At 39.0% G+C, this 27,578-nt stretch overlaps 3 protein-coding genes across 4 annotated transcripts; 2 read left to right on the top strand and 1 right to left on the bottom strand.

Moving 5' to 3' along the window:
* Nucleotides 1-122: 122 nt before the first annotated feature.
* Nucleotides 123-3,836, top strand: LOC100703683 (cytochrome P450 2J6). Its single transcript, XM_019351305.2, has 9 exons — nucleotides 123-592; nucleotides 908-1,073; nucleotides 1,177-1,329; nucleotides 1,402-1,562; nucleotides 1,660-1,833; nucleotides 1,928-2,069; nucleotides 2,178-2,365; nucleotides 2,947-3,088; nucleotides 3,164-3,836. Exons 1-9 carry the CDS (start codon nucleotides 395-397, stop codon nucleotides 3,364-3,366), a joined length of 1,527 nt encoding a protein of 508 aa, XP_019206850.1. The 5' UTR covers nucleotides 123-394; the 3' UTR covers nucleotides 3,367-3,836.
* Nucleotides 3,837-5,993: 2,157 nt separating this feature from the next.
* Nucleotides 5,994-21,386, bottom strand: hook1 (hook microtubule-tethering protein 1). Of its 2 annotated transcripts, XM_003439888.5 has the most exons (22): nucleotides 21,123-21,386; nucleotides 18,123-18,208; nucleotides 17,106-17,178; nucleotides 15,535-15,585; nucleotides 15,218-15,350; nucleotides 14,915-14,982; nucleotides 14,618-14,680; nucleotides 13,595-13,678; nucleotides 11,954-12,117; nucleotides 11,727-11,867; nucleotides 10,474-10,675; nucleotides 10,188-10,298; nucleotides 9,982-10,069; nucleotides 9,830-9,896; nucleotides 9,602-9,742; nucleotides 9,368-9,455; nucleotides 8,811-8,842; nucleotides 8,619-8,701; nucleotides 8,434-8,534; nucleotides 8,254-8,355; nucleotides 7,644-7,712; nucleotides 5,994-7,558 (listed from the first exon to the last, which is right to left on the bottom strand). In XM_003439888.5, the coding sequence occupies exons 1-22, from the start codon at nucleotides 21,165-21,167 to the stop codon at nucleotides 7,400-7,402; spliced, it is 2,151 nt and encodes a 716-aa protein (XP_003439936.1). In that variant the 5' UTR covers nucleotides 21,168-21,386; the 3' UTR covers nucleotides 5,994-7,399. The 2 variants fall into 2 exon arrangements, with proteins under 2 accessions (XP_003439936.1, XP_025758991.1); XM_025903206.1 differs by lacking the exons at nucleotides 18,123-18,208; nucleotides 21,123-21,386 and adding an exon at nucleotides 16,879-16,955 and having other exon boundaries at nucleotides 17,106-17,169.
* Nucleotides 21,387-23,144: 1,758 nt separating this feature from the next.
* Nucleotides 23,145-27,481, top strand: si:dkey-183n20.15 (RING-HC_RNF170 domain-containing protein). Its single transcript, XM_025903216.1, has 6 exons — nucleotides 23,145-23,310; nucleotides 23,794-23,896; nucleotides 24,411-24,519; nucleotides 25,700-25,773; nucleotides 25,860-25,970; nucleotides 26,536-27,481. Exons 2-6 carry the CDS (start codon nucleotides 23,882-23,884, stop codon nucleotides 26,872-26,874), a joined length of 648 nt encoding a protein of 215 aa, XP_025759001.1. The 5' UTR covers nucleotides 23,145-23,310; nucleotides 23,794-23,881; the 3' UTR covers nucleotides 26,875-27,481.
* Nucleotides 27,482-27,578: the final 97 nt, after the last annotated feature.

The raw sequence follows: 27,578 nt of genomic DNA, 5'->3' as shown, positions 1-27,578 counted from the left end.
CAGCTGGTTTAATTCACTGGTTACACAAGAAACCGTACATGCAAAGCCACGACTACACATTTGACTAGCTTATAAGTACCAGTGCATTTTACTATTTGTGTTCCTGTTCAAGTTTTTTTCTCCCTTATATCAATTTACTCAAAACAGTTCCTGTATGTATGTAAAGATTTCACATCAACAATGTGAACATAAAAAAATGTTGGTGCTACTTTTTAGTAGAATCTGTAATAACTGAGGCCTGACCCAGCATCAGACAAACCTTCACACACACACAGATCATTATATATACCCAAGCTGTGAGTCAGCATGTACCAGCCCATCTCTAAATAGGAAGGGATCCTGGAGTTGAGGTCCTGATCACTCAGTTTTTTCTCCTTTCCTACTCTGCTTCACAATGCAGCTGCGTGATTTGTTTTCTTGTCTTGATATAAAGGAGCAATTGCTTATTATTTTTGCTGGCCTCCTTATGGTATATTTTCATTTTCGTAAGGATAAGGATCCACCAGGCTTTCCTCCAGGACCTCCAGCTCTCCCTATTTTAGGAAACATCTTCAACATTGATGCCAAACAGCCTCATATTTACCTAACCAAGGTAAGCTGACAGTATTGTGGCATTTACACATTTCTTAAAAGTCCACTTGGGCAACCTCAGGATTTCCACTACCTCTAAGAAATAGCTATTTAGTTACACTTTCATCTGAAGTAGAATCACTGCTTGAATAGTTTAAAGAGAACATTAATAATAAAGTTAACAAAATGTTCATCTTTCACTTTGGTAAAATAATAAAGCAATTCCAAATACCTTGCAGATACTAAGTTATAGTGTTAACAACAGGTTGTGCTATGCATCTTATCAGAATCACATGCTAGAAAACAGGCCACTTATTGTCTGCTGCTGCATCCACAGCTTGCTGATTTTTATGGGAATGTGTTCTGCATACGTCTGGGAAGGCACAAAACAGTGTTTGTGTCCGGGTGGAAGATGGTGAAGGAAGCTTTAGTAACACAAGCGGACAACTTTGTGGACCGGCCTTACAGCCCGATGGTGACCAGAATTTATTCAGGGAACTCAGGTGAATCACAAAAAGAATACACAAATGCAATACTTCAGCAACAAAGCAGTCAGGTCGCCTTCTGAGGCACACCTCAGTAATTTTTGCTTTCTTTTCCTTTCAGCGGGTCTTTTCTTCAGTAATGGGAAGGTGTGGAGAAGACAGCGACGTTTTGCCATGGCTACTTTACGCACCTTTGGTTTAGCTAAGGAGTCCACAGAGCAGAGTATTTGTGATGAAAGTCAACATCTGAAGGACGCGATGGAAAAGGAGAAAGGTCGAGAGACCGCAATGAGTGAAAGCAAAACACACACAGTGTACTGTGACTAAACGCATTTCCTGTCTTCAGGTGAGCCATTCGACCCAGTGCCGTTCTTAAACAATGCTGTCTCCAACATCATCTGCAAGATAGTGTTTGGGAGACGATTTGACTACAGTGACCACAACTTCCAGGTCATGCTGAGCAATCTGACTGAGATGGCCTATCTGGAAGGTTCCATATGGGCTCTAGTAAGACACAAATTGTGTCAGTGGAAGTTCTCTTCCTGAAAATATTGAAAGGTAACCCACCACTGAATACATTTTTTTCAATTTCCTCCCCTGACAGCTATATGATGCATTCCCAGGACTGATGAAACACCTGCCGGGGCCCCACAATCGCATCTTTAGCAGCTCCAGATCTTTGGTAGCATCTATCAGGGAAGAGATCGAGAAACATAAGTTAGATCTGGACCCCAACAACCCAAGAGATTATGTTGACAGCTTCCTCATAAAGGAGAAAGTATGCTGTTTACATTCACCAAAAATAATAATAACAGTAATAAATAAAATCTGTTTAGTAACTTGTATGTTTGATTCCTTGCTTTGCTTGCTAGCACAACAGAAACACTCATTTGGGCTTTGAGGAAGAAAACCTGGTTCTGTGCTGTCTGGACTTGTTCCTGGCTGGCAGTGAAACCACTTCAAAGACTTTGCAGTGGGGACTCATCTATCTTATCATGAATCCTCAGATCCAGTGTAAGTTCAAAACAAGACTAGTTTTAAATGACATCCAGGTCAGAGATCAAAATAATTATATGACACGGATACCTGTTAATTAACAAGTTAATATAATTTGACTGCCAGGTAAAGTCCAGGAAGAGATAGACAGAGTGATCGGACAGACCCGTCAGCCCACCATGACAGACAAACCCAACCTGCCTTACACTGATGCTGTCATCCACGAGATCCAGAGGATGGGAAACATCGTTCCACTCAATGGACTCAGGATGGCCGCCAAGGACACAATGCTGGGTGGTTACTTCATACCCAAGGTGCATCTGGTCTGCTCATAGAACACAGCAGCTTAAGCCCCCTACATAAGATTAAAAATTGCTTAGTTCAAGTTCTTGCATTGGTTTCATCCAGGTAAACCATCACGTAGGGGACCAAAAACAAGGTTTCCATTTGCCAAAAATAATTTAGCTTTTTATAAAAATACTTTTCTTTTTCCAAAATAAACAATGACTGAAATTCTATTTTTCCACTCGCCACACTGCAACTTAAAACTGACTGTTGCTTTCAAATGCGTTGCAGATGGCAAAAAGGGGGAAAACAATTTTTTCTGACAGAGAACAAGGATGCTAATAATGATACATGCTAAATATGTAGGCTATACCTTAACAAAACAGTATGTGTTGTTTCCCAGATTATAACCCCCTTAACAGCGTGAGCACCTAGTAAGTGTTTACTGTCAACAAGCCCTTGCATGAGATTTTAGGAAGGGTTCTTTGTCCTTTTTTCAAGATAAAGTGGTCTTTTTTGTCTTATATTTGTTCTTACAAACATTGCCTAGCTGTATAAACCAGCACTTTGAATACCGTCTTTGAATGTGACTGCTGTCATCTGTGTGCAGGGGACCTCTGTGATGCCTAACCTGACTTCAGTGCTGTTTGATAAGAATAAATGGGAGACTCCAGACACCTTTAATCCTGAACATTTCCTAGATACCGAGGGCAAGTTTGTGAGGAGGGAAGCATTTTTACCTTTCTCTGCAGGTAATTTTAACATATAAACTGTAATTATGATATTGGTTAAATGGGGTGATAACCAGAGTCACCTTCCTTTCCCAGGTAGGCGCGCGTGTCTCGGTGAGGGGCTGGCAAGGATGGAGCTCTTCCTGTTTTTTGTCAGTTTGTTTCAAAAGTTTAAGTTTTCCACTCTGGATGGAGTCAAGCTGAGTACAGAAGGAGTCACCGGAGCCACTCGCACACCCTACCCTTTTAAGGTGTACGCTAAGCCCCGCCGAACCATCCCCAACAAACCACACTCGTGAAATTTAAAGACTTATTTCAAAGAAAGGGTATTCCCCTACCAAAATCAGTTTCAACAGAAAAAGCAAATGTGAATATTGTTGTGTTGCTGTGAGATGGAGACTATGCCTTTTTCAATAGTATTATTATTATTTATCATTATTTATCACATACTGAGTTTTGACTATAGACTGTACATAAAAGATAGACCTCACACAAAGTGCATTGTAGAGCCTTAAGCTGGCATCTTCACTATTTTTGTGACTCAAAGGTGATGTAATAAGCAAGAGGCAGAGCTAACTTTGAAACTGAAACTTTTCTGTAAAGGAGAATATGTCCAGCAGGGGGTGGCTCAAATCTGCTGCAAAATACTCTAATTGATGCCCTGGCTGTCTGGAGGTGCTTCCATGATGTGCTGAGCAGACGTCTAGTGCTATTAAGTACTGGAATACACCCTAATGTGTGCACACACACAGCCACAGGCACGTGCTCAGTTGAACCACAGTTTTCAACTGGGCTATATAAGATGGCAAATGTGCAGACATTAGTCAACTATGTCTGTGAAGGTTCTCAGTCATCCAGGTCATCGTAGTCAAAGGAGTTTGCGAAGAAAAGTGTCTGGACTTCTTTAAGTTGCTTGAAGACGTTTCACCTCTCATCCGAGAAGCTTCTTCAGTTCTAAGGTCAAATGGCCGAGAGTCCCAGATTTAAACCCAGTGGGAGTATCCCCCCAAAGAGGGACAAAGGACCCCCTGGTGATCCTCTAATCATATGAGCCAAGGTGTGAAAGCGGGTGTGGGACCTAATCAGCCAGGGTTTCAGGTGAGCTCATTGTGAAACCTGGCCCCACCTTGTTATGTGAATTCCTGAGGTCAGATGGCCCAGGATGTGAGTGGGCGTTAAGGCATCTGGGGAGGGAACTCAAAACTGGATTATAGATGGCAGACAGTTGGTGTCGTAAACCACCGCCTCTGTTCAAAGATGGTCGCTCACAGTGGACATAGATGGCCTCTTTCACTCCTAGGAGTGAGCGACCATCTTTGAACAGAGGCGGTGGTTTACGACACCAACTGTCTGCCATCTATAATCCAGTTTTGAGTTCCCTCCCCAGACGCCTTAATGCCCACTCACATCCTGGGCCGTCTTCAAGCAACTTAAAGAAGTCCAGACGCTTTTCTTCGCAAACTCCTTTGATTAGTCAACTATGCTGCTTGTTGCTATACCTTTTAGGTTTTCCACAAGTGATAAATCTTCTTTTCTCCAAAAGTGCAAATAAATGTTTCCAAATGTTTTTTAGTCAGTGCTGGATGTGTGAAAGCTACAAACAAACTGATATACCAGACTACAACTGCTGCTTTTTAATTACAGTTGTTTTGCTGTGGTGACTAACTCTATTTACATAAATAAAGGTTAGGATGAATTTGATATGCATATTAGCTTTAAATGAGACGTTAAGCAGTTGCGTGTTAAGTGACCCTTAAGTGTGATTTTTTAAATTGCATTCTGTTGTTTAATTTGCTCATAAAAATCATCAATCAAGTTTGATATTTATATTGTTATTGCACCAACATTTCACTTAAGGTAAACAGGTTCAAAGTCATCAAAATATTTATCTTCCTAAATTTAAATAATGCAACTTCTGCGTCACCAATTGGAAGTATTGTTATTTTTATTTTCATTCAAAATATCCGAGGCCTACATTTCAGAGACATGTACAGTTATTACCCCCAAACCGAGGAGGTCATTTCAACATTTAGTTGAAATTCATTATTCACATTTAAAATGCTCTGGTACTTATCCAACTATTTCCAAAACTACAAATACTCAAGTTTTAAAATGTATAATATAGTACATAAAAAAACTAAAGTAAAAAATAGAGCAACAAACTAAAAGTAAGTATTTTTATTCACAGTTTTTAACTGATCTGAATAGAAAAATCAGAAACTAATGTGGAAAATTATAAGTGTAATGCAAAGTTGTCTCTTGATTGCAGACATTGACCATGATGTGCCCTCACACATTATGTAATATCAACACCCAACTCAAAAATAGAGACTAACTCAAAAGTGCCATCAAAGCACCCTGGACTTCATTAATACTTCATGCTCCATCATCCATGCTCATTTCCTGCTAAAGGAGTCCTGCTGAAGTTTGTTTCTAATGGTCTAGAGCTGAGTACAGAGTAAAATGACTCAAACTACATGTACTGGAACACTCCCAGGTTTATGCCAAGGCTTGCTAAATTAGAAGATTTCTTGGTGAGATTGTCTATTTATCAAAGTGTAGCAAACAAAGGAGACTGTTGCAATTTCTTTGATATCAGCCTTTGGGTGGACTAGTGTTCAGTAAGACCTGAAAGTAGCAACTGAGATGATAAATTCACAAACAACAGGCTTAAACAGTAAGTAGTTGGGACCATTTTATCTGAGTGTATCTGAGCTACAGGTGCGTGATCTAGCACCATCCACACACAACAGCAAGGTGGAAAATACTGTTATGAAAATGGGAATTTGGATTATTCTGAAGCCTGAACTTTTGGCTCACAGCGATGACTTGCACACACTGACAACATCATCAGAAAACCTTTGCTTTGTGTGGATAATATGAATACAGCTGTACACACCCAAGTGATAAATGAATACAATATACATTTTTAGAAAAACAAAATGCATTTATTCACAAGAAATCCAAAAGCTTTAAAATTTGAACTTCTTACAACCCTGAAAGTTTATAATGCCTTTCCCCTACACTTTTTTTTAATCCATTTACACACAAACGACAACTCACAGTTCCCTGTGCTGTGCTACACTTGATACCACCTATTTTTAGGAGTCACTGCTTTTTAACATCAGAAATCTATAATCGTCATTCACTGCAAAAAAAAAATCAAAGCAATTTTAGATACTTCTATAAAAAATTATAATAGAATCTAATTATGTGTTGTGAAACTAGTGCAGTTTAACTAGAAGGTGTAGCAACAGGCAGCCAGAAACCAACAATCTGAAATACAAATTCTGCTCCTCTATAGTGCTTTTAACCTCTGCTGACACTAAACAGCCTGAATACATGTTCACGATACAACCCGATTACAGTAACAAAAACAAAAACAAAAACAAAAAAGATTCAAGTTACAATTTGAAGGTACTATATAAATGTTCAACCTGATTCTGATATTTGGATCAAAGGCTGGTGTTAACATCATGTTTACATTACAGTTGTACAAATTTAGAGACTACAGTCTTGGATAGTCACTGCTAAATATGATTCAAGAAGGCCCAGCAGTTTTTACTGTGAGCACACTGCCAGTACAGAGATCACATCACTCCCTGGAAATATAGAAAAATATTCCTGGATTTACTTTAAACGGTTTAGGATTTTCACAGCTTTACATGATGGGCTTTTTTCCATTTTAGTAAAAACTAAGTGGCTGACGTTTGAAGCATAAAAGCAGTTGGTGGCCAGCACCACATACAGAACTGATTTTTCAAAGCTTCTTTGTGTTTTTCATCAGATGCTCCTGTTTGATGACCGTGTCACCATCACTGCATACTTTGATTGTTCAACTTGTACGTATTTCAACAATCATCTAAAGTTACAAGTTCTCGGCTTTAGCGTTCATTAATATCACATTCGTTAAAATGAGTGGGCTCAAACTCTGAATTAAATATCATTAAGCAGTCAGTTATGTTTCTCTTAGTCCTGACAGGAGATAAATGAGCCCAGGCTAAACTGATTATAACAAGTATTCAGCTGCACAGCAAAGCAAAAGCAGGGTAGAAATGTGTTCTAGTCTACTCTAGAGTTGGTGCATTGTGTACTGCTTGAGTTAACAGTAGGTTAACTTTCTATCCAGGTTCAATGTACAGTAGGAGAGCATAAATATCATCAGGTGGGTGACCTATTGGATGAGCCGATGCTCACTGATCCCAATCAGCATATCTTTGACCCCTCCCCGTTTTGAGAGCAGATGTGTTTAAGGTCACTTATGGGAGGGAGTGATGGTTATAGATTTTTCCTTAGCTGAATAAAGGGAGACATTCGGCTCTGTGACACAGTCTACTTGGAGGTAGTGGCAGGCACGCTGATTGAAAGTGCCCGGCGGGGGGCATTTGAGACTTGCCGCTGCTGTGTCAGAAAGGACTGACCGGGGGACAGCATGGAGGCAGTGTGGCCCCCGAGACGTGATTCGATGGCCAGCTTCTGAAAGTTCAGACTCTGAGTACAGAAAGAAAACACTGAGTGAAGGAGAGGCAGTAGGTAAATATGTAACAGACCATCTTGCCGGCCAATTTTACTTTACCTTGTTATACCATGCTGTGACAATCAGCTTTTCCTCATACTCTCTCAGCTTTGCCTGTTCACACTGACGCTATGAGACAAATTAGCCAAAAATGTCAGTCCATTTAAACGAAAAAAAACAACAACAACAAAAACCAACCACTAAATTTAAAACAAAATCTTCAATCTCCCAAAGAGCCAAACACTAAATATCAACACAAAATGACAGAGAGCCCTGGGCTGGGCTGTTCTTTTGCAGAATCACTAAGTGAGGAAGCAGAAAGCTTTTCCACGTCACTTCTTTCACACCAGAAAGACCCCCACAGGATAAATGAACCAATTTCAGATCTTTGCCCTAAAAGTGAGGCAACAGGAGGTAATCTTATTTACGGGTTTAGGAAATGCAAGAAGGGAAAACATCACTGGGTCTTTATAATGGAAAAGGTAGAGACTGCCATATTTCAGAACCTTTGTTTACTTCCATCTCCGAGTGGCTTACATGAATTTCCTCATACTGTTGTTGATATCTGTATATTCTGATACAGAGTTTCTTCTCTGCACATTGACTCAGTTTTGAGAAACATGTCGTAAACATATAACTTCAGTTTTAACAAGTTAAAATGCAGATTTACTTCCAAGCTGAGAATCTGCTTGTCTCGGTCTGCTAACTGGTTCCTCAGAGCCTGGATCTCAACAGTAGCAGGATTCAGCTTAGGGTCCAATGCTCGGATCACCTACAAGTAGGAACAAAGGAAGTGAAATACTAACACAGACAATACTCAAAGTAACGAAACATGAATAATATTACCCACATTGCGAGCTTTCTCCAGGTACATCTTGTATCTCTCTTCCATTGCTCTCATGTCATCATCCTTCTTCTTAAGAGCAGCCATCAGCTCATCCACCTTCAGAGCTTTTAAATAAAATAATAACACTTATAACTAAGCCATCACTTTGTGTCTCGTGTTGTGTAATGATGACGCAACACACAACTTACAGGTTTGAGTGTTGTCAGGCTGAAGGTCCTCCAGCAGCTCTTTCTTTTTCATGATTTCATCCTGAGCCTCGTTCAGTTGGACCCTGAAGGGGAAGAAAAATGCTGCTTCGTTACCGCCCTCTACTGGAAAAACATAGAAATTCATTTTGCACCCCTTAGTTATTTGTCAAAGCTCAGACCAGCTGCACTTACATGTGTGCATCAAGTTTCCGCTTCAGGTTTGACTGAAAATGACAAAGTAGAAGTACAAGATTAAATGTGGTTAAGGAATTTCATTCTGGATGGCAAAATTAAATAAAGTGGATTTCCCCTGACAGACTCACCCTAAAGTAAAAACAAACAATCAAGATGTGATTGAAAGAACTGTGCTGGCTCTTTAAGGTGTTTTCTGGAAAACTAATTTGGCCTTCCTGTTCTTACATTTAAACCAGAGGTTTGCATCTTGCTGTAAACCATCTATGTGAATGTATACAAATGGCTGTAATTACAGTTAATACTATTCTTTTGTAAAACTCCTTGTGGAAAGAATGACAAAAACTGCATGACTGACCAAAAATCTATGAATCTGACTCAATGCATACATCTTTCTCTACCAATATCTATCCATCTCAATCTCAGTCTTAATATCAATCTGCCTACCTTGTATGAGTGATTTTCTTTTGTAATACCCTGTCAGCATCAAATATACCAGGCTGACACTGACTCTGCATTTTCTCTGTACTAATGCCAGCCTATTTGGGCACACTTACATCATCAGGCTTGGATGCCTGACTCTGCAAAGCCTTTTGGAGGTCCTCAACCTGCTGCTGCAGCTCACTGACCCGTTCTCGACTCAATCTGAAGATTAACCACAATGTAGAGGAATGAAAGGTTAACATGCAGATCGAATACGTTTGATAAGGACAATAAAATACTTCAAACTAAATGTATGGAGAGAACAGCTTCTATCACATCTATCAGTGCTTGACAGAAATTCTGTTAACCTGTTTTCAGTGTCCAGTTCGCTGCGAGTCTTGTGTGCTTCCTCCAGCTGGGCCTGCAGAGAAGCGATCTTCTCACGCTCATATTCTTCCTGCTGCACTCTCAACATCTTATTCTCATGCTGCAGCCGAATGAACTTTTCTCTGAACAATTACACATCAGTCACACACATTAATTTAGTGGGAAAGATAGAAATCTTATTAAGTGCAGCAACAGCAGTAAGATACTACCTGTACTCAATGGGCATCAACTCAGCAGCCAGGTTATCATGACTCGGGCTGCTAGAGGGAAGCATGCCTATATGAAATAAGCATGCAAACTTCAGATTACCATAGCAACACCACAATAAGTAATGTCAGGTATGACCTTTCCTATAGGATACCTGCTTGGGAGAGTTGGTGCTGCTGAGCCTGAGTGCATCGAAGCTCCTCGTTCAGTTCCTTCAGAGAATCTCGCTCAATGATGATCCTCTTGTGGTGGTGAAGAAATTTTTTAACAATGTTAGTTAGGAGTTTTATCACAGAAGAAAATTATTACATTATTATTGCTAACAAAAAAAAATAAATAAATAAATAAATGCTGCTAAACCTCCTTTTCTTTCGTTGCAGTTTCATGTTTCTCCTCCAACTTCTTCATCTCAAACGCCAGGTTGTCTGCTCGCCTCGTCTCCTCAGACAACTTCCTGTGTAGCTCCTGGACCTAAATAAATGAAAAAGTAATAATATAAATTCATCTAGCATCAGACACATTATTGCTCATAAAATGCCAGTAAATGTAATTATTACAAATGATTAACAAATAATTATTGTGTGAAATTTATAATTTGTGTGGATTTTGGATGAAATTTCCAGCTGTGCTTTTGCATGTCATTTACCTGTCTCTTGTATGTCTCGAGCTGTGCACGGGCAGCGTTGGCCTTGCGCAGCTCTTCCTCCAGACTGACTGTGTTTTGCATGTAAGTCATGTTGTTCTCCTCCAACAGTTTCATCTGCCTCTTTAAATCACCCAGATTCTCCAGCTTGCGCTTGTACGTTTCCACCGAAGCCTCCAGCATCACCACCCGATCTGAGCAGTTCCTATACAGCACATTGGAAAACAGAAATATACAGTACTGTGGCACATGTCTCGATTTACTGTGCCTGGAATAAGCAACATTTAAATAAGCTATTGGGATCACTGGATACTTTAAAACTACCTCTTTGATTACTTATATATTTAATATCGCAAAACAAACATTTTCCTACCCAAGAATATGAAGGACTGTAAAATATCTTTGCCACACATTTGAGTCTCCAATATAACTGTGAACAAGAGCTGCTTCAGAAATAAGGCCTTTCTACTTTAAACTATACACTCAGGTAGAACGTTTTGAACCAAGGTAAGCGCCTTTTGTGTCGAACTTAAATGATCTCCCAGTGCTTGCGTGAGAGATCAAAGAGCTCTGGTTTCAAAAACCTGCTGATTATCTAGTCCCAGGACACTCTTACAAAAGAAATTCGAAATCTCATTGTTTCACTTCCTGTAACATTACCGATTTAGAATTAAGTCATTTTACTGGAACGAGATAATCTGTACCGGTGTTCCACCGATTTCATGCCAGCAAAATGACAGCCCTCATTGTTAAGGTCAGAAACTCAAACATCAGCCAGTTTCACTCATTGAAGGGTGTGGCCTTTCTGCTTCTATTAGTTTCGCAGCAGGGGACAACAGAAAGTATCTACTTGTAAACTGTCCTTCGATTCCTTCCTTTAGAGGTCACCACAGCAGATCATCTGTCTCCATCGGACCGTATCCCTCATCTTCATTCACACCAACCTTCTGTAGGTCTTCCTTCACTATATCCATGAATCTTTTCTGTGGTCTTCCTCTTTTCTTTTTACCTAGCAACTCCATATTCAACATTGTTTTTCCATTGTAAGCACTAACCCTCCTCTACATATGTCCAAATAATCTCGGCCTTGCCTCACTAACTTTCTCTCCAAACCAATTAATTTAAGCTATCCGACTGATGCACTCATTTCTAATCCTGAGCCTGAAATGCGTTTTTATTTTACTGGATTAATTTTTATGATTTTACCTCTACACAATTTAATACTTTAACGGATCTGTTGTAATACAGACACAAACCTCAGCACATCCAGTTCATCTTTGAGAGCTCGCGATTCTTCTGCCAAGCTGGTGAGATCATCATTTCGGTGCTGAACTTCTATCAGCTGCTTCTCCAGCTCCTCACAGTGGATCCGATAGTCATCCTTAGCAGCCTCCAGCCTAGAAAATGCATAACACATCATTGTTTTGTTTTCACCATAGTGAGGTGGGAGGTACATCAGCCATTTCAAGAGGAAAGGACAAACCTGAAGTTCTCCTCCTGCAGTGTTTCTAGCTGTTGCTGTAACTGACTGTGTTTTCTTCCTGAGGGTGTGCTTGGGTCATCAAATGTGTCCAGCTGATTAGCTCGGTCTGTTAGGACGTCATTCTCAGCCAATAAGCTGTTCCGTTCCTCTTGAAGAACAGCCACCTGTGCAGGCAAAGTAAGGTGAGAGAGCCATTCTCACAAGTAGTTTTAAATTTGAACTGGTTTCCTCGGGGGGAAAATATGACATTAAATATCTTCATTTATTTCATGCAAAGTAAAATGTCACATCAGTGCATCAAAAGATACACCACTTCCATGAAAATTTATTTTCCCAGCTGTTAAAGCAAACAGTGCAGTTAATCCATGCTGAAAGCAGAGCACAGACAAAGTGCACTTTAAGCAAACATGTTAATGCATGGTTAGTTTTCATTCTCACTCACCAGTACCTCAAAGCTGGTTGCCAGTTTATGAAATTAGTTTGAGAATAACATATCACTGTTTAAATTCCTATCCCATAATGCCCTTACAACTTGTCTACAACTAAAGTTGAGATATACGTTCACTATTATTCTTGTTATTATGAATACCAATCAGGCACATAATTAAAAATCACAGGTCAAGCACAGAATAATTTCAGTGACTCATTATAGTGCAGAGTTCTGCTGGTAAACCTTTGGTTCTGACCTTCACGTGCATGTTTCTTTGACTGATGCAACCTTTCTGCAGGATGTTGCAGACTATACACCCATGGCAACAGGTGTCCTCGATGACAACAGCATTTCCACATGCAAGGGTAAATGATAAAGAGCCTACTACCAATGTAAGATGACAAAATCTCTTACTCTGCATGTAAAATATTTACAAAATGCACTTTCAATTTATCTACTACCACCAAACAAAACCATGTAAAATAGAAATATTTAGTAACTCAGTATGGCCTGTTGGAGCTAACTTGAAGCCATTTATTTTAATAGTTTGAATCTTTGAAACAACAAATAATTAGTAACAAGCACATCAGTACAAAAGACCCATATACATTTCAAAATAATGTGATGTTGCTTTTCTCAAAAGAATATGGCAAAGTCTTTAGGTTAATTACTGGAACAACAGTAAAAATTATTAAACAAGCACTGCGTGTCAAACAGAATCCCAACTGAACCGTCTGTTAGCCGAGTTAGAGTACAAATATTTAAGCAGCTGGTTTAGTTGAGTTTAGTTGTGCGGGACAGACAACCATGTTATACTTACCTCGCTACGATCAGAGAAGAGCAAGACTGGAAACAGAACAAATCAATCTGTCGAGAGTCCAGTTGAACAGTTGATCAGTCCCTAAGCTAAAATTAGTCTGCCTGTTCAGTGCTGAATGAGGCCTTGTAGCAGTGGCAGAGCATGGGCTGAATGCCACGGTAGGACAAGCTGAGCCCAGACTCTAAGCTCATGGTCATTCTGCCACAGCAGCTCCACACAATGGAGCAAAGCATTACACAATTCCTGTTTATACTGTACATAGACATGTATGTGTGGAGACATAGAGACCTGAATGTCAGCAAAGTAAGGCAAGAGAGCGCGAGTTAATCAGATTCAGGAATATTTCTCAGTAGTAATTCTCCTTGGCTGTGTGTAACAGGTCTGCACTCACCTGTAGGTCCAGCTCTTGACATCGCTGGGTTAGTGCTTCCTTCTCTGTCTGAAGTTCAGCGAGGTCCTCAAGAGCTTTTTTCAGCTGGACACATGAGGATTTGGAAGTTAAATTATCGAAGAGAGACATTGATGATTCTCACATGGATCAGAAAAAGCAAATATTAAATGGCTAAAGTTTTTCTTAAAAAAAAAAAAAAAAAAAAAAAAAGCTAAGTTCAAGAACTAAGCATAAAATACATTACTCATAAAATCAATACAAAACCATCAATGTTCCCCGATTCATTTTCCCATTGAAGATGCACATCCCCAGCGCTACATGTGCAGTTCATGTCAATACTTGAGCTGTGGTAGTCTCTGCACAGTGATAATGTTCTTCCTCAAACACATCAAGGAAAATAAAGGCTCAAGTTACAGAAATAAGTTGGGTGGACTCCTTTGAAATGGCAATATCAGCAGCTGTGATGCCAACTGCCTGACAAAAGTTACATTAGTGACTTCTGCAGTTTGCACAGTACAGTAACGCTCCAAGAACAAGTCAATAAACTGACGAGCTGAACCAGCTGAACAAGCCAACAATTTAAATTACATACGCAGGTCCTTTGCTTGACTTAGCAAAAGCAAATTAGAGTAAGCTGAACTACTTTAGACTTTATGCATGTTAAAGAAAACATCATATTAAATACAACTAAAGTTTTAAATTATGAGGTCAGTATATGTGCAAGCAATATCTATGAGCCAAAAGCCGAGGTTGCACGCTGCACTAAAGGAACATTTTAACTGCAAAGAAATACAGCAGCGGCTGTCACTCAGGTGGCAGAGCAGATCGTCTACCAATCGGAAGGTAGGCGGCTCAATCCTAAGCTGCTCCGGTCCACATGTCACAGTATTCTTGACCAAGATACTGAACCCCGATTTGCCCCCGATGCATTCATATCCACCATATCGCACCAAATAGACATTACAAATGCATTTAGCAACACACTTTCTTTTATAATCAGTGGGATATAATAATAATACTAACCTGCTGTTCCAAGTCCCCTGACAGCTCTGCTCCAAATGGGGTCTTGGCCTCTTTACTCATGAGCTGAAGAGGAAAATGAAGCAGAGTTTATTACATACACTCACTGAAAAAGCTGCAAAGCCTCAACCTATTTCAGCATATGCAAGTAAATACTCGAACCTCCTTCAAAAACTATTGCTGCTGCTGAAACAGTTACTGTTATTTAAAATGGCAGAACTGCTCAGCAAAGCTGTTTCTGCGTATCCTTAATACCGCTAATTTGTCATAGCAATTAATGTTGTATTAAAACAGGCTGACCTCCTGGATGGCTGTCATGACAACATGCTGCACAGACTCCTCCAAGGTCATGATGATCTGAATGTATTCTGGTAGTATAATGAGAGAAATTAATTACACAAACGTACACACCATTGTAATATTTTGTCAAACTACCAAATGCAGCAACTGTCCTCACTGGTTTCTAATCTAGGCCATCTCAAAACATGACATGTTACAACATTTTTTTTTATTTATTTTTTTACATTTTGTTCCTGCAAAATGTATTTATTTGGGTCTTACATGAGTGTAGAGATTATGTGTAACACACAAGCAGCAACATACCCTGTTTGCGCTCACATCTGACTGCACAGCCCAGTATAAGCTGCAGAAGTCTCCCCAGTTCAGTGGGGTCTGAATGCTCTGCCACCAGTGACACATCTGGCAAGGGAAAATCTGAAATTTCCTGGGCTAAGACCTGAAGGTGCACAGAAAATAAAAGCTGCACTTTAACTTTTCACTAAGGTAAAGCTTTTCTCTAAGATGTAAAAGTATTATAAAAGCTGTAAACAACTGTTTATAGGTTTTCAGATTCTGTAGTCATCTCTACCAATAACTTGTGCACAACATCTGTGCATGAACAAGGATTACATACTTCATACCTCATTATAATAGTCAACCACCATCTGAAGGATCTTTTTCAGGTTGTTCATCTGAGGAAAGATATAAAATATTCTCATATTTGTTTTATATAGATCAAAATGAACAAACAACAATGGAAAACAATATATGTTCATGCAGACCAAAAAAAGAAACTTTTCAGTCACACATGTGAAAATGTCCTTTTTCATGGCAGATATTTTGAGTTGCATAGTAGATTAAGTTGATATTAATAATAAATCTTAAGACCAAATTAGGTCATTTAATCGCTCATCATCAATTTTTTTTTGAACAATTTCTGCTCAGCCACTTCTGATTTGCCTGAAAATCTTATGGTTTAAAATCTAAAGTTATATAACAATTGCAGTCAAACTTCAGGTCATGTATCAAATACTTGTAGATAATTATCTATAAATATCGTTTTTTGTTTGTTTTTTTAAAAAAAGGCCTGTCCATCCACTGTAAAGCCTTATTTTTGCACATTGAAATCTGAGGCAATAGTTGAACTTGAATATATCTCAAAAACTATTTTGAGCCTTAAAAAGCCAAAACTTTTCACTGGCCGCTCTATAAAAATGAATGAGTAATTTGAGACAGATACATACAAAATGTTTGCACACAAATTTCCACAAAAAAGTCCCATATTTTAAACACACAACAATAAAAAAGGCACATTGCAGAAGATAATTTCTGAGTTATATTTAACAATAATGCGAAAAAATGAATAAAACCTCTGGAATACTACTTAACATTAAATTCTTATTCACAAACATAAAGAAAATGTTATTTACATTCAACTTTCATGTTGGACTGACCAAGAAAATGACAAGAATATTTAATTTTGGACCATAACATTTTAAGGAAAATCTGAAATGGTCAGGCAAAAGATTTGAGATGAATGACCCACATGTAAATAAGACTTCTATTATATGCACAATAAAGCAGCGGTCCCCAGACCCCGGGCCACAAGAGTTGAGGCTCGGATGTGAAATTCATGGTTTTCAGGGTTTTTACTGTTTTTATCATTAATTCGGTTTCCCTGGGTCTTTTCCCGTGTGTTATGAATAAATCCTCTTTTTCTGGCACTGGTACTGGTTTTTTGTTGTTGTATTTATCCGAGACACCTTAAAGGCTGGTCCATGAAAATATTGTCAGACATAAATCGGTCTGTGGTGCAAAAAAGGTTGGGGGCCGCTGCAATAAAGGATGTGTCCATGAAAAAGGCATTCAGGGGAGAGGAAAAAGCAGCAGCAGGGAATAAAGCATCACATCCAAATCAATGTAGATAAAATGGCTTTTTTTTCCCACCCTTACACCTTACAGCTGACATATTTGGACAAACATACATGCACACTTTCACCAGAAGAGTCAGAGCGCAGAGTCAGAGCGCACGCTTAAGCCAGAAGCAGAACCCCTGGAGCGGCTTGGAGATCAGTGTCAAGGACAGTTTGGCAGGTGTGGAGCAAACAAAGGATTTAGCACACAAAGGGTTCAGCAAATTAGAAAAAAATTAAAAAATTAAAAAAACAAAAAACAGAGTGAACAAAAAGCAGGGCATGATAGTACTTTGTACCTTCAATCTCCAGTTGTCCTCAACATCTGTTTTGATACGACTGAGCCACCCATCAGTGAACCATGCAGGGTCTCTGAAGCACAGAGATGGTAAGACTTATTCTACACAAGAGTCCTTGTTTAGTCTTTGTTAGATATCCATGTTATGTGTATTAAATTTCTGAAATAAATGCTACAACCTTTTCTACTCAAGCTCTTTAATTTCTACAACTGCCAGCATTAGATTAGATACAACAGACAGGTTCTTTTATTCAGCTGTGGGCTGCACATGGGGAAGATCCAGCTTTTGACTTTTACAACAACTCTGTCAGGCAAAAGTGGCAAAAACTGTTTCTGTAATAGGAGAAAATGTTTGAATTCTAAATTAACCCACTGATTTTTGATTATATGGGTAAGATGTTACTTTACTGGAGATATGTGACATGTGATCGGTGAGAGCATGCAAACTCCATGCTCGCTCTCAGAATTATCACACAAAGCTATAACTGTGCAATTAACTGAAATTGATATTCACTTACAATTAAAGCCTCCAACAAGTATTTTAAATGGTGCTCTCACTTTGCCTTTCCTTTACAGTGGGGCACTTTCTCTGTTCTCTTTGTTAAACTAAAAAGTTTGACAAATGCATGACATTTTAAATCAATTTTCTGTGATAAATAATCCTCATCATAACTGTGATTATGATTGTTGCCATAATTAAGCAGATCTACTTTGTACCCAAAATGTTCTTGCTGTGAGGCGTCATTGTCAATGACTAATATGTGGTACTGGCCAGAAATGTAATAAGATATCAGTAGTTTTCTTGTTGTTTGTGTGCACTTTAAAGCAGAATCAGGACCCCTTCTCTCTATATTAGAGGAACTAATGAGGGCATGAGTGCAAAAAAATGCAAGCATACTATCCCAACTGTTCCAGCAGTGCACATTTGACCTAATGTGGAGCAGGCAGGAGTGTGTGTGACATGAATTACTCAAGCTTAACGAAACTGGCTCCAAATAAATAAAGCATGTGCTCTCACATCTGATGCAGTGCCTGTGACATTGCTGCTCCAGTGGTCAGCTCGTCCACTGTTTGGCAGGGTGCAGGAGTGTTGAAGGTTTGCAGCTGAGAGGCAGAAAACAAAATAATATTATGATGACTGATAAACCGAGGGAATAATGTAGAAGTGCACCATCAAAGATATTTTAAAAAGTACAACATTGCAAATATTCTGAGATGCCATACGGTGCTGTGAACTATTTGCCCCGTACCTAATTTTTTATTTCTTTGCACATTTGTCACTTACCCGTTTTAGATAAAAATAAATATTATTATAGAAAGAAACCTTTAAATGATGATTTTTTTTTCAATAACAGAACAAAGCTATTTAAACATACCTGGACATGTGTGAAAAAGTAATTGCCCCTTAAACCTAAAAACTAGTTGCGCCACCCTTAGCAGCAAGAACTTCAAGTCTTTGTGTTATGTGACAATGAGTCTCTCGGGTTGCTGTGCAGCAGTGATTCTCAAAGTGTGGGCCAGGGCCCCCTGGTGGGCAACAGTAATAACAGAAATTCAGTGTGAAATTACTCACTTATGTACAGTAACATGCTTATATAAATGTATTTATTTATTTATTTATACAAAAAAGTTATTTAAAACTGGTAACAGGACATTACTCTGACCTAAATTTACTTGTATTGAAGTTTGTGCCACAGTGGCAAGTGGGTCAAACATAGGCCTTTATACTTTGCATATAACTGGGTAGCATTAGCAATTTATAGCCATTTATTTGATTATTTTTAATAGATTTTTTGTGGAAATGGAGCAGAGTCTCATATTTTGGTTAGAGTGCAGATTTAATGATGGCAGGCCCCTCTGGAATTTTTAATTTTTAAGCGGGCCGCAGTACTCTTAACTTTGGGAATAGCTGCTGTGGAGGAATTTTGGCCGACACTTCTTTGCAGAATTGTTTGAATGCAGCCACATTGGAGCACAAACTAATTGTGGGATATTTGCCTCCAGGATTTGCTGGCAGAGAGCAGAATTTATGTCACCATTAATTAAAGCAAGTTGTCCAGGTCCTGACGCATGAAAGCAACCATCACACTAGCACCTCCATGTTTGACTGTCGACATGATGTATTGTTTTTGAAATAGTATGATAGTTTTATCCCAGATGTAATGGGATGCAAACCTTCGAAAAGGTTCAATGTGTCTTGTCACTCCACAGTATATTTCTCCAAAAGTCTTGGACATGTGAGACAAGCCTTTGTTTCCTTTTTGGTCAGCAGTGGTTTTCTCCTTGGAACCTCCATGGATGACATTTTTGCTTTTCTTTCTTAATCGCAAAGACCGACCTTGACTCAGGCAAGGGAGACGTGCAGTCCTCCAGAATTCGGTCTGGGTTCTTTTGTGACCTCCATGATGAGTCATTGATGGATTATTGATGATAATTTTGGTAGACTTACCACTGTTCACTACTGTTCCAAGTTGTCCCCATTTGTGGATAATGAGTCTCACTGTGGTCCACTGCTACTTTTTGAGACCTTTTAGCCTGTTTCAACTTGTCAGACAGGTTCTATCTAAGTGATGATTTAACAGATTTAACAGATCTGGCAGTAATCAGACCTGGGTGTTGCTAGTGAAATGATTTCCAAAGATTTCAGTTAAACACAGTTAATTAAAACTTAACAAATAAAATCATTATTTAAAAATGCATCTCTGGGGTTATCATTGTCTAATATTAAAATGTCTAATATTAAAATTTGACAATCTGAAACATCATGGGACAAAAAACAAACAAACAAACAAAAACAATACAAAAAAAAAGAAATCATAAAGGTGGTGAATAGTTTTCACAGCACTGTAGTTGTTTCATATCCCTACAGAGAATAAGGAAAGCTGAGAGGAGAGAATAAGACACATTATCACTCTGCACTGTTTCATTTGTGTTCTTCTTTAGTCTTGTTTGTCTCATTTACAGCAGTGCTTTTTTACCTATCTACATTTGCACAATGTTTCCAAAGTCAAGCCATTCAGTTAAAAAAAACAAAACAAAAAACAAAAAAAACTCTTATTAGTGACTCAAACAATAGCAATTATAACGTTTCCCATAATCTAGCATGGAAGCAATGATAAATGTTTAGAGCGGGATGCACAGGGCAATAGTGGCAAAGAAACCACAGCAGACCCAAATAAAGACAAAGGCTTTCTTGCTTACATGAAGATGTAAATAATTCAAGCAGCAGCCACGGTGTACGGTTAATTCTCCCAGTCTAAGATCAATATCCTTACACAAGAACAGTGCAGCTGTATCCACGAAACAATTTAAAGAGCACCAAGCACGGTTTTCAAATTAAAGAGTTCATAGGAAGTTTGACTCCCTGCATGGGACACCTTTATACATTTTCTAGTTTTTTGGCATTGGGTAAGTTGACTCGTTACTTAGTGACACTGCTGTTCAACAAAGTTATGGATTCAACAAAGTGGCTTACTGACAGATACAGCAATCGTGGATCCTGGACGAGATCTCATTAACCCAGCGCTTATCCTATTACTAACCACAAGACAGGCAGCAAAACTGTTTGTTCTCTGTAAGCGGAAAGTGCCTTACTACTTGCTGCTGTTTGCTACATTTAAGCAGTTACATAACATTAGCAAAAATCCAATCAAACAGCGACATTCCGCAAATACCCCCCTGGTTAATTGGATTAGCGGCCCGAGTCTTGCCAGAGCCACATAAACTAGAGGATTGTTGTCTTTGCATCTGCTAGGTGTTAACTTTACATTCAGCAGACCGCAGGACCCCCCCGCCCCCAGATACATTTCCTACCTATAGACTCACAGAGACGAATAACAGCTGCACACGAAGCTAATGTCTCTAATAACGACCTTATTCTGCCATTACACCGTCCGGACAAATCGTCAGATTTGCTTCATTTTCTCTCTGGTTTCTTTCGTTGACACCCCCACCAGCTACGAACAGGTGACTTAAATCCCTTCCGCGGTTTCGGCGACACATTCACAAACAGACTCACCCATATTATGAGGCTTTCGACCAGCTCCGTCTTGTTTTCGTCCATTTGTTGCCTTTTAGCTTAAAGCTAAAATATTTTTTCCTCCACCTGTCGGCAAAGCTCTTCCGCTCCGTCCCTCAGCATTTGACCTCACCTGCTGCCAAAGGTGGCTATCTAACGTCAGATACGTATTTTGAAGGCGAGTGAAGACCTGTCCGACTTAAGTTTGCGTAAGATGTACGCGAATAGCGTAGCTTCTTCTTCTTGCTTACAGGTTGGGTTGTTGCGAAGTGAGAGCGTATCTAAGCAGAAACCAATCGGTATTAAGATCGGGGTTGATTGACGGCTGTTACTCCACACTCTGGCCAATCAGACAGTTTGATTTAAAATTCGTGTACGCCTCAATTATCTGGACAAAATAAACACATTCTCTATCCGCTTAGTGAGTCATTTTCTTTGTCCACGGATATTAGGGAACAGGAAAACAAGGTATTAGAAGAAAATGGAGCGTAGCTGATTTAGCATTATTTATTGTGTTTTATACAGGTTACAGTATCAGTTTCCCCCAAATGAGGTCGTCATTTCACCTGCAGTTAACAGTTAAGTAATAAAAACCCTGCTCGAGCCTACAGCATCGTGACTAAAATCTTTATACACTGATATGATAACTTTAGTTGAAACGAGACAGTATCGAATTCCCAAAAGGACACTCAGATTTGCAGGCAAAGGTAAATATTTCAAACTATTTGCTTCTTGAAACAAGTCACAACCTAAACCATGTAAAAAGTCATACTGAGCAACAGATACTGGCCCAAACATAAATGTGGCTCGAGCTTGCTCAGCCAACATCTCCCCACTGCAGTTTATGCCATGTTTGACTTCTCTGCTTTAAAATATTTTATTATCACACCCAACAAATTCAAAATCCTGCACAGCCAGTTTTCTTAGGCAGAGCCTTAAGAAAAATACTGTTGGAATGATAATCCCTAGGACACGTTTTATTGGCTATACAAGTATTTTCTGTAATCTGCACTATTCCCAGAGAGGCACTAAAACCCTGGCAGCTTGTCAACTACTCTCTGCCAGTAAATCATTTCCCATGAAGGCAATAAATTTTCTCAAGTTACCCATTTATTTTATGCCTCACATGAGGTTGTGTCTAGTTGATATGAAATCTTCCCTGTGTCACATGCTTTCCCAAGCCACACACCATGGAAAATTACAAACAAATCTTAAAAAGCATATATTACAAGTGGATTGTTACATCACCCAGCAAGCAACATAATGATTACAAAGCAAAGCTAAAATTTGACACACTTGTAAAATGGTACGTGCTTGAACTGACTCTGGACTTTACCCATTAAACTCTCTTTGGATGAGGACCTCATTTATCTCCTGATTTCTGCCACTCTGAGACCTTGACCTTATAGTGGCTATTTTTAGAGGATTTGATCCACATGAACTTCCCCTTTTTAGCTTCTAAGGTATAGTGCCAGGGCAAATATTTGACAAGATATTTCTGCAATAGCTGCCTTGGAAAAGTACGTGATGGTTGTCACAACATTTGACACTACGTTGCTTTGCCACAAATATTTGCCACAATAATTCAAAGCTATGTTCATGTAGTACTCTGTTTTTAATGCTTTCACTATCCACCGATTTGGACATTTCTTGCTTTCACACTGCAACTTGGATTTGGATCAAAGGATCCGTTGAAGTACCCTTAGTGTAGTAATATAAAAAAGCACTGCATGGACAGGGTTTTGGCTAAGTAAACTCTGGGTAAATTATTGGCAAGTTCAAATCTAACCTACTTAAACAAAGCGTAGGAGGAATCTTTTCTGGCTTTGATCTGGTCATGCGACCCAAACTGGTTACCTCTGGCCAGACTGAAGGGACAAATATGTTGATTTTTTTTCTCAGTTTTTTGTATTTATTTGAGACTAAAGGTTGACAGCTGCCTATTTTAAAGGGAAGTAAGTGAGTTTTGTACAAAGCACCAATGTATTGATCTGACCATAATGCTGTCCCCTTTAAGTAGAAAGACTCACAGGCCAGCTGATATTGGAAAATGTAGTTGATCATTAACAGGGAGCTTCAATTTATTTTGTTCAGTGATGCTGTTGGGCAGCACTTCACTTCCTTCTAGAAGACAGTGATTATCTATCTGCCTAACCTCTATACACCCATGCTACAGATTTAAGTCCAGGTGAGTCTTTTTTCCAATGTTTTCTGTAATAGAAATATGATTTTGTGCTTTACCAAATTGTTAGAGAAGGTTTGGGGGAATTTGTTGAGTGTGTTTCTTACAGATTTCTTGATTTGTATGAAAGACCAGACCTAATGTTAACCTCATTAGGTGATCTAAGCCATAAATTGATACTGAAGTTATTTGAAAAATGAAATCTGTTATAAACCTGCAAGCTTCTTTGATTTGAGCATATCGTTATTAACAGTTTCATCTTTCCATCTGAAAAAATCATTTCACCTGTTAGTGCAGGCTAAGCTTTACAAACCATTTAAATTAGCAGTCCGAACGCTGTAGTCAGAGCATCAGTAGCCGTAATCCGCAAACAGAGAAGAGCTGAGCTTCTGTTCTCTTTATCTCACACATCAATAATTAAATCATTAGTTAGATAAATGAGCATTACAGGTGTGTTTATCTATGTTGCTATGTAATGTCATGTTTCAGATCAGACTGAAGTTCCACTGAGTCAGGGTCGCCTGTAGGATAATCCACGTATTTGCTGTGCACACCTGATCAGTCAACATCAACGTATATGAGCTGCCAAAAGGTGAGTGGTTCACACAAACGCATACACTCACAGTAAAGCTCATGTCATGCAGGGGCTGAATTATTATATTTCCTTGTTTTCAGTGGGGGTTACACTTCTGTTTGTCACTATCGCTGAAGCACTTGGGTGATTCTCATGCTTTAACTTAAAGGGTTACATTAATTTGGATTTTTAAAACAGTTTCTTCTACACGGAAACTGGGAAAACATTATTTATAAGACACTTCCTGTGTTATAAAAAAAAGTAATTTATTGCTTTTATTGGGGGCACAGTCTGGTGTAGGAAGTTGTTGTCACTGCTTGCATGACTCAAATCAAAAGTTTTCTATTGTGTTGTGTTCTGTTTCATCGTTACATCAGTATAAGCTTTTTCGAGATTATTTCACTTGAAATCCATGAACACCAGGAATAGGAATAGAAAACGCTTATCGATTCTTCTATCATTGTCCTTTTCCTTCTTCCTGCCTTTCACTTATCTCTTCTCTTCTATGTCTCCTCGTCTCTCTTGTTTTTAGGAATCCATGCAGGCATGTCTGTCTTCAAACAGACGAGACTGGCACTGCCCAGTCTGCCTGCAGACGGCCAGATTCCCAGTCCAGACGAACTGCGGCCATTTGTTCTGCGGTACGAGATCCTGCACACATTTACACAAACTGACCAAAATCTTCTCAGACTCTAATTATTTTACGCACGCACCCGTTCGCTCCATCATCTGTGATTTGGGCTCACACTTCATGTCTTAGTTTATGCGATTTATTCACTGATCAGTGTAGAAAAAGTGTGCTGTAGCTGTTTCAGGCCCATCTGTTTGGCCCATCTGTTTGGCTTTTAATAATTAACTTTTGCCATGGTCCACCCATTACACTTGTAGATAGAGCAGCAAATGACGAAACACAGTAAGGTATGTGTTCACAGACGATGTGAGATGGAGGTTTTATGCCAGCTACTAGGAAAGCAAAACCTTAACATCATTAACCCAAGTTCATAATTTACACTTTGAACATTAAGGAGTTTTGTGCTATGAGTTGACCTTAGAGGTCCTATAATACATAGAATTATATATTAGGCTAACCATGTAAAAATGTTCAGGTCTTTGCAAATCTCCTTTTAAAAAAGGGCTCTTGTAATTTTTGCTACAGGGTCATTCTACCTTATATTTGCCTGAAAAAAAGAATCCAGGAGAAAGATTGACTTCTCAGTGGGGAATACATTTCAGGTTCTGTCATTTAGGACTTGTTTTTTTTTTATCTAGAAAAATTAGAGCTAGATCCTTCAGTTTTCTGGTGTAAATATCTGGTAACATGGCACTATGAATATGGAGGCTCAAGAGTGGTTAGCATGTAATGACTGTTGAAATCCCTGAAATATTATGTCCAATCTCTACCAGCAGATTTGGAGGCCTAAAGACACCACATTTTTGCAGGTAGAGGACTGATATTTTGTTCACAGCTTCTCATATTCAAGGCACATAATATTCTTTGAAGAATATCCAAAACTTGGGATGGTTTTCTCTCATGTTTCCAATATGAACCTGACACTGAACCATGACTGTGCATAAATGTATTGCTTTAAAAAAAAAAACTAAACAGTAGGAGTGAGAACCTGAAATTCTGGATATCTGCAAAATCCTATTAGGAAGTGTTTCTCCTGGAATTTCTTCAGGCAAATCTGAGATGGTCAATTAGATGTTCATATCTGTAACTTTTGAGCAACATTTATGGCATGAATGCACTCATCCAACCTTGATACTATCTGTTATAGATTAAATGACGAGTTAAATAAATAGTTGTGTTTGATTCTGCAGCTCCCTGTCTTATCACCTATTGGAGGCATGGGTCATGGTTAGACGCAATCAGCTGTCCACTTTGCAGACAGAAGGTGCGGTATTCACGTAGTTCTTTTACTGTACATCATAAAAGTGTTACGAGTGTGGACGTGAAATAAAAAAACTTGTAATCTTGCAGGTCAGCGTGCTCTGCCACCTGTTCAGCGAGACCCGATCAGACCAGCAGTCAAAAGAAGTTCTCAGAGAAATCACAGCCTACAACAAACGTTATTCTGGAGCTCCACGCAGGGTCAGTACTCTGTTAAAACATCAGTAACATCATTGTACTGCTACTCCCCAACAGCAAACACACCTATCAAAGAGCCAAGAGTACTTTTATTGTTATTATTCTAAGATATCATAAGCCGTGGTATCTATCAGGGTATCAGAAAGGGAAGAAAAGAATTCTTTCATTATTTCCTCGAAGAGTTAGAAACGGGAATAACTCTTATGCAACCTAGTAATTATTGTCCTGTTTAACCAACAGTGATAGACAAAGGAGGTATGAGCTCAACAGTTCACAATGGCACACCTAGAAGCCATGTGACCTTCTTTGTGTGTTTTTATTCCTTTGAAAACATATCCTGTAGTGTTCATGCTTAAGAACTGGAGCTAGTTTTGACTATAAATACATTTAGAATAATTTATTTCTTGCTTTTAAGAGAGACACAAATATAATAAATGCAGCATCAGGAAATCAGCAGAATAGTGTAGAAGTGGTCATTCAAAAATCTTGTGGATCATTTTTGATTGCTCCAACTTGATCCATTTGGTGTCTGGTTGTCTGACTTCTTCCTGCATACTCACTCCTCCAGGTAACAGACTACCTCTGTGACACACCCCTGCTTCTGCAGTTACTGGTTCGTGGCCTGGGCACCATGGGAGGACTCGTGTGGCTGTTTCTGTTCAGGGTTGCTCTGTGCTGCGTGGGGACCGTGATGTCCATCTCCTCCCCTGCTCTGGATGCCGTGTCTTCATCGAGTACCCTAGAAACAGACCCCTCTCTCTGTGGACTGCTAGGTGTCCTGGACGACCTGGTGGTGGTCATCCTGCTCCTTATCTGTGTTATCAATATCAACCAGCAAATAACACCAGAGAGAGGACACCCTGGAAATGCTACCACCTCACAGGGAGTGATGGGAGATTCACTTTAGAGAGCATGAGCAGCTGGAGCGTGGCAGCACAAGCTGTTGGACATGGACTTTTATTGAATTTCTTCCTTCTGGCTGGATTAGTGGTTAGAAGAATATTGACAACTGCACAGCGTGCAACAGTCAAGGTGTTAGAGGTTGTCTGAGCCTCCCCAAATGTGGATTCAGATTCCAGGTGTTTTTGTGAACTGTTTACAGAGTTCATGCTAAAGTCAAACTAAAAATATGACGTTATGCAATGTGTAGGTTCAGATGTGGTTACAAATCCTTAACCCTTCTTGAGTCCTTAAGTATTTGACTTGTCTTTGTTTTCCCTTTTAAAAAAAAAAAAAAAAAAAAAAATCTCTACCAGTGTCTATTAACATGCATTGCATCTTTTATATTTTAATACTCTATATTATTTTTTTAGCTTGCGATTTCCCAGAGACACAGATAGGAGTCTTTTGGGTCCATTATATAAAAAACAAAAAGAAAAAACCCCAAACGTGTTGTTCCAGTAAGCTACAGAACATGTGTCACGTCAGTACTGTATTATTGACATCCATGTAAATACTTGACATTGTATAAATTTAAGTTTTTATGGTTTAAATAAAGAATATTTATTGATTTATATAGCTGTTCTTTATCACGTCACACTACACCACTTTTTTCAGTATTAAATCATTTATTGTTAGCAAGTTCAGTACTGGATGTTTCAGCAGACCAAC

The sequence above is a fragment of the Oreochromis niloticus genome, linkage group LG23 (assembly GCF_001858045.2).
Source record: "Oreochromis niloticus isolate F11D_XX linkage group LG23, O_niloticus_UMD_NMBU, whole genome shotgun sequence".
In the NCBI taxonomy this organism is placed as follows: Eukaryota; Metazoa; Chordata; class Actinopteri; order Cichliformes; family Cichlidae; genus Oreochromis; species Oreochromis niloticus.
Note: the sequence above shows the minus strand (reverse complement) of the source record. Positions and strands in the feature narration are given on the sequence as shown.

Coding starts and splice junctions, on each gene's coding strand:
- hook1 (XM_003439888.5), bottom strand. CDS start 21,167: ATGGACGAAAACAAGACGGAGCTGGTCGAAAGCCTCATAATATGG. Junction 9,456..9,601: donor GAACTGGACACTGAAAACAG/GTTAACAGAATT, acceptor GTTAATCTTCAG/ATTGAGTCGAGAACGGGTCA. Junction 7,559..7,643: donor TCACAGCATGGTATAACAAG/GTAAAGTAAAAT, acceptor TTCTGTACTCAG/AGTCTGAACTTTCAGAAGCT.
- LOC100703683 (XM_019351305.2), top strand. CDS start 395: ATGCAGCTGCGTGATTTGTTTTCTTGTCTTGATATAAAGGAGCAATTG. Junction 1,330..1,401: donor CGCGATGGAAAAGGAGAAAG/GTCGAGAGACCG, acceptor TCCTGTCTTCAG/GTGAGCCATTCGACCCAGTG. Junction 1,563..1,659: donor AAGGTTCCATATGGGCTCTA/GTAAGACACAAA, acceptor CTCCCCTGACAG/CTATATGATGCATTCCCAGG.
- si:dkey-183n20.15 (XM_025903216.1), top strand. Junction 24,520..25,699: donor CTGCGGCCATTTGTTCTGCG/GTACGAGATCCT, acceptor TTGATTCTGCAG/CTCCCTGTCTTATCACCTAT. Junction 25,971..26,535: donor ATTCTGGAGCTCCACGCAGG/GTCAGTACTCTG, acceptor TCACTCCTCCAG/GTAACAGACTACCTCTGTGA.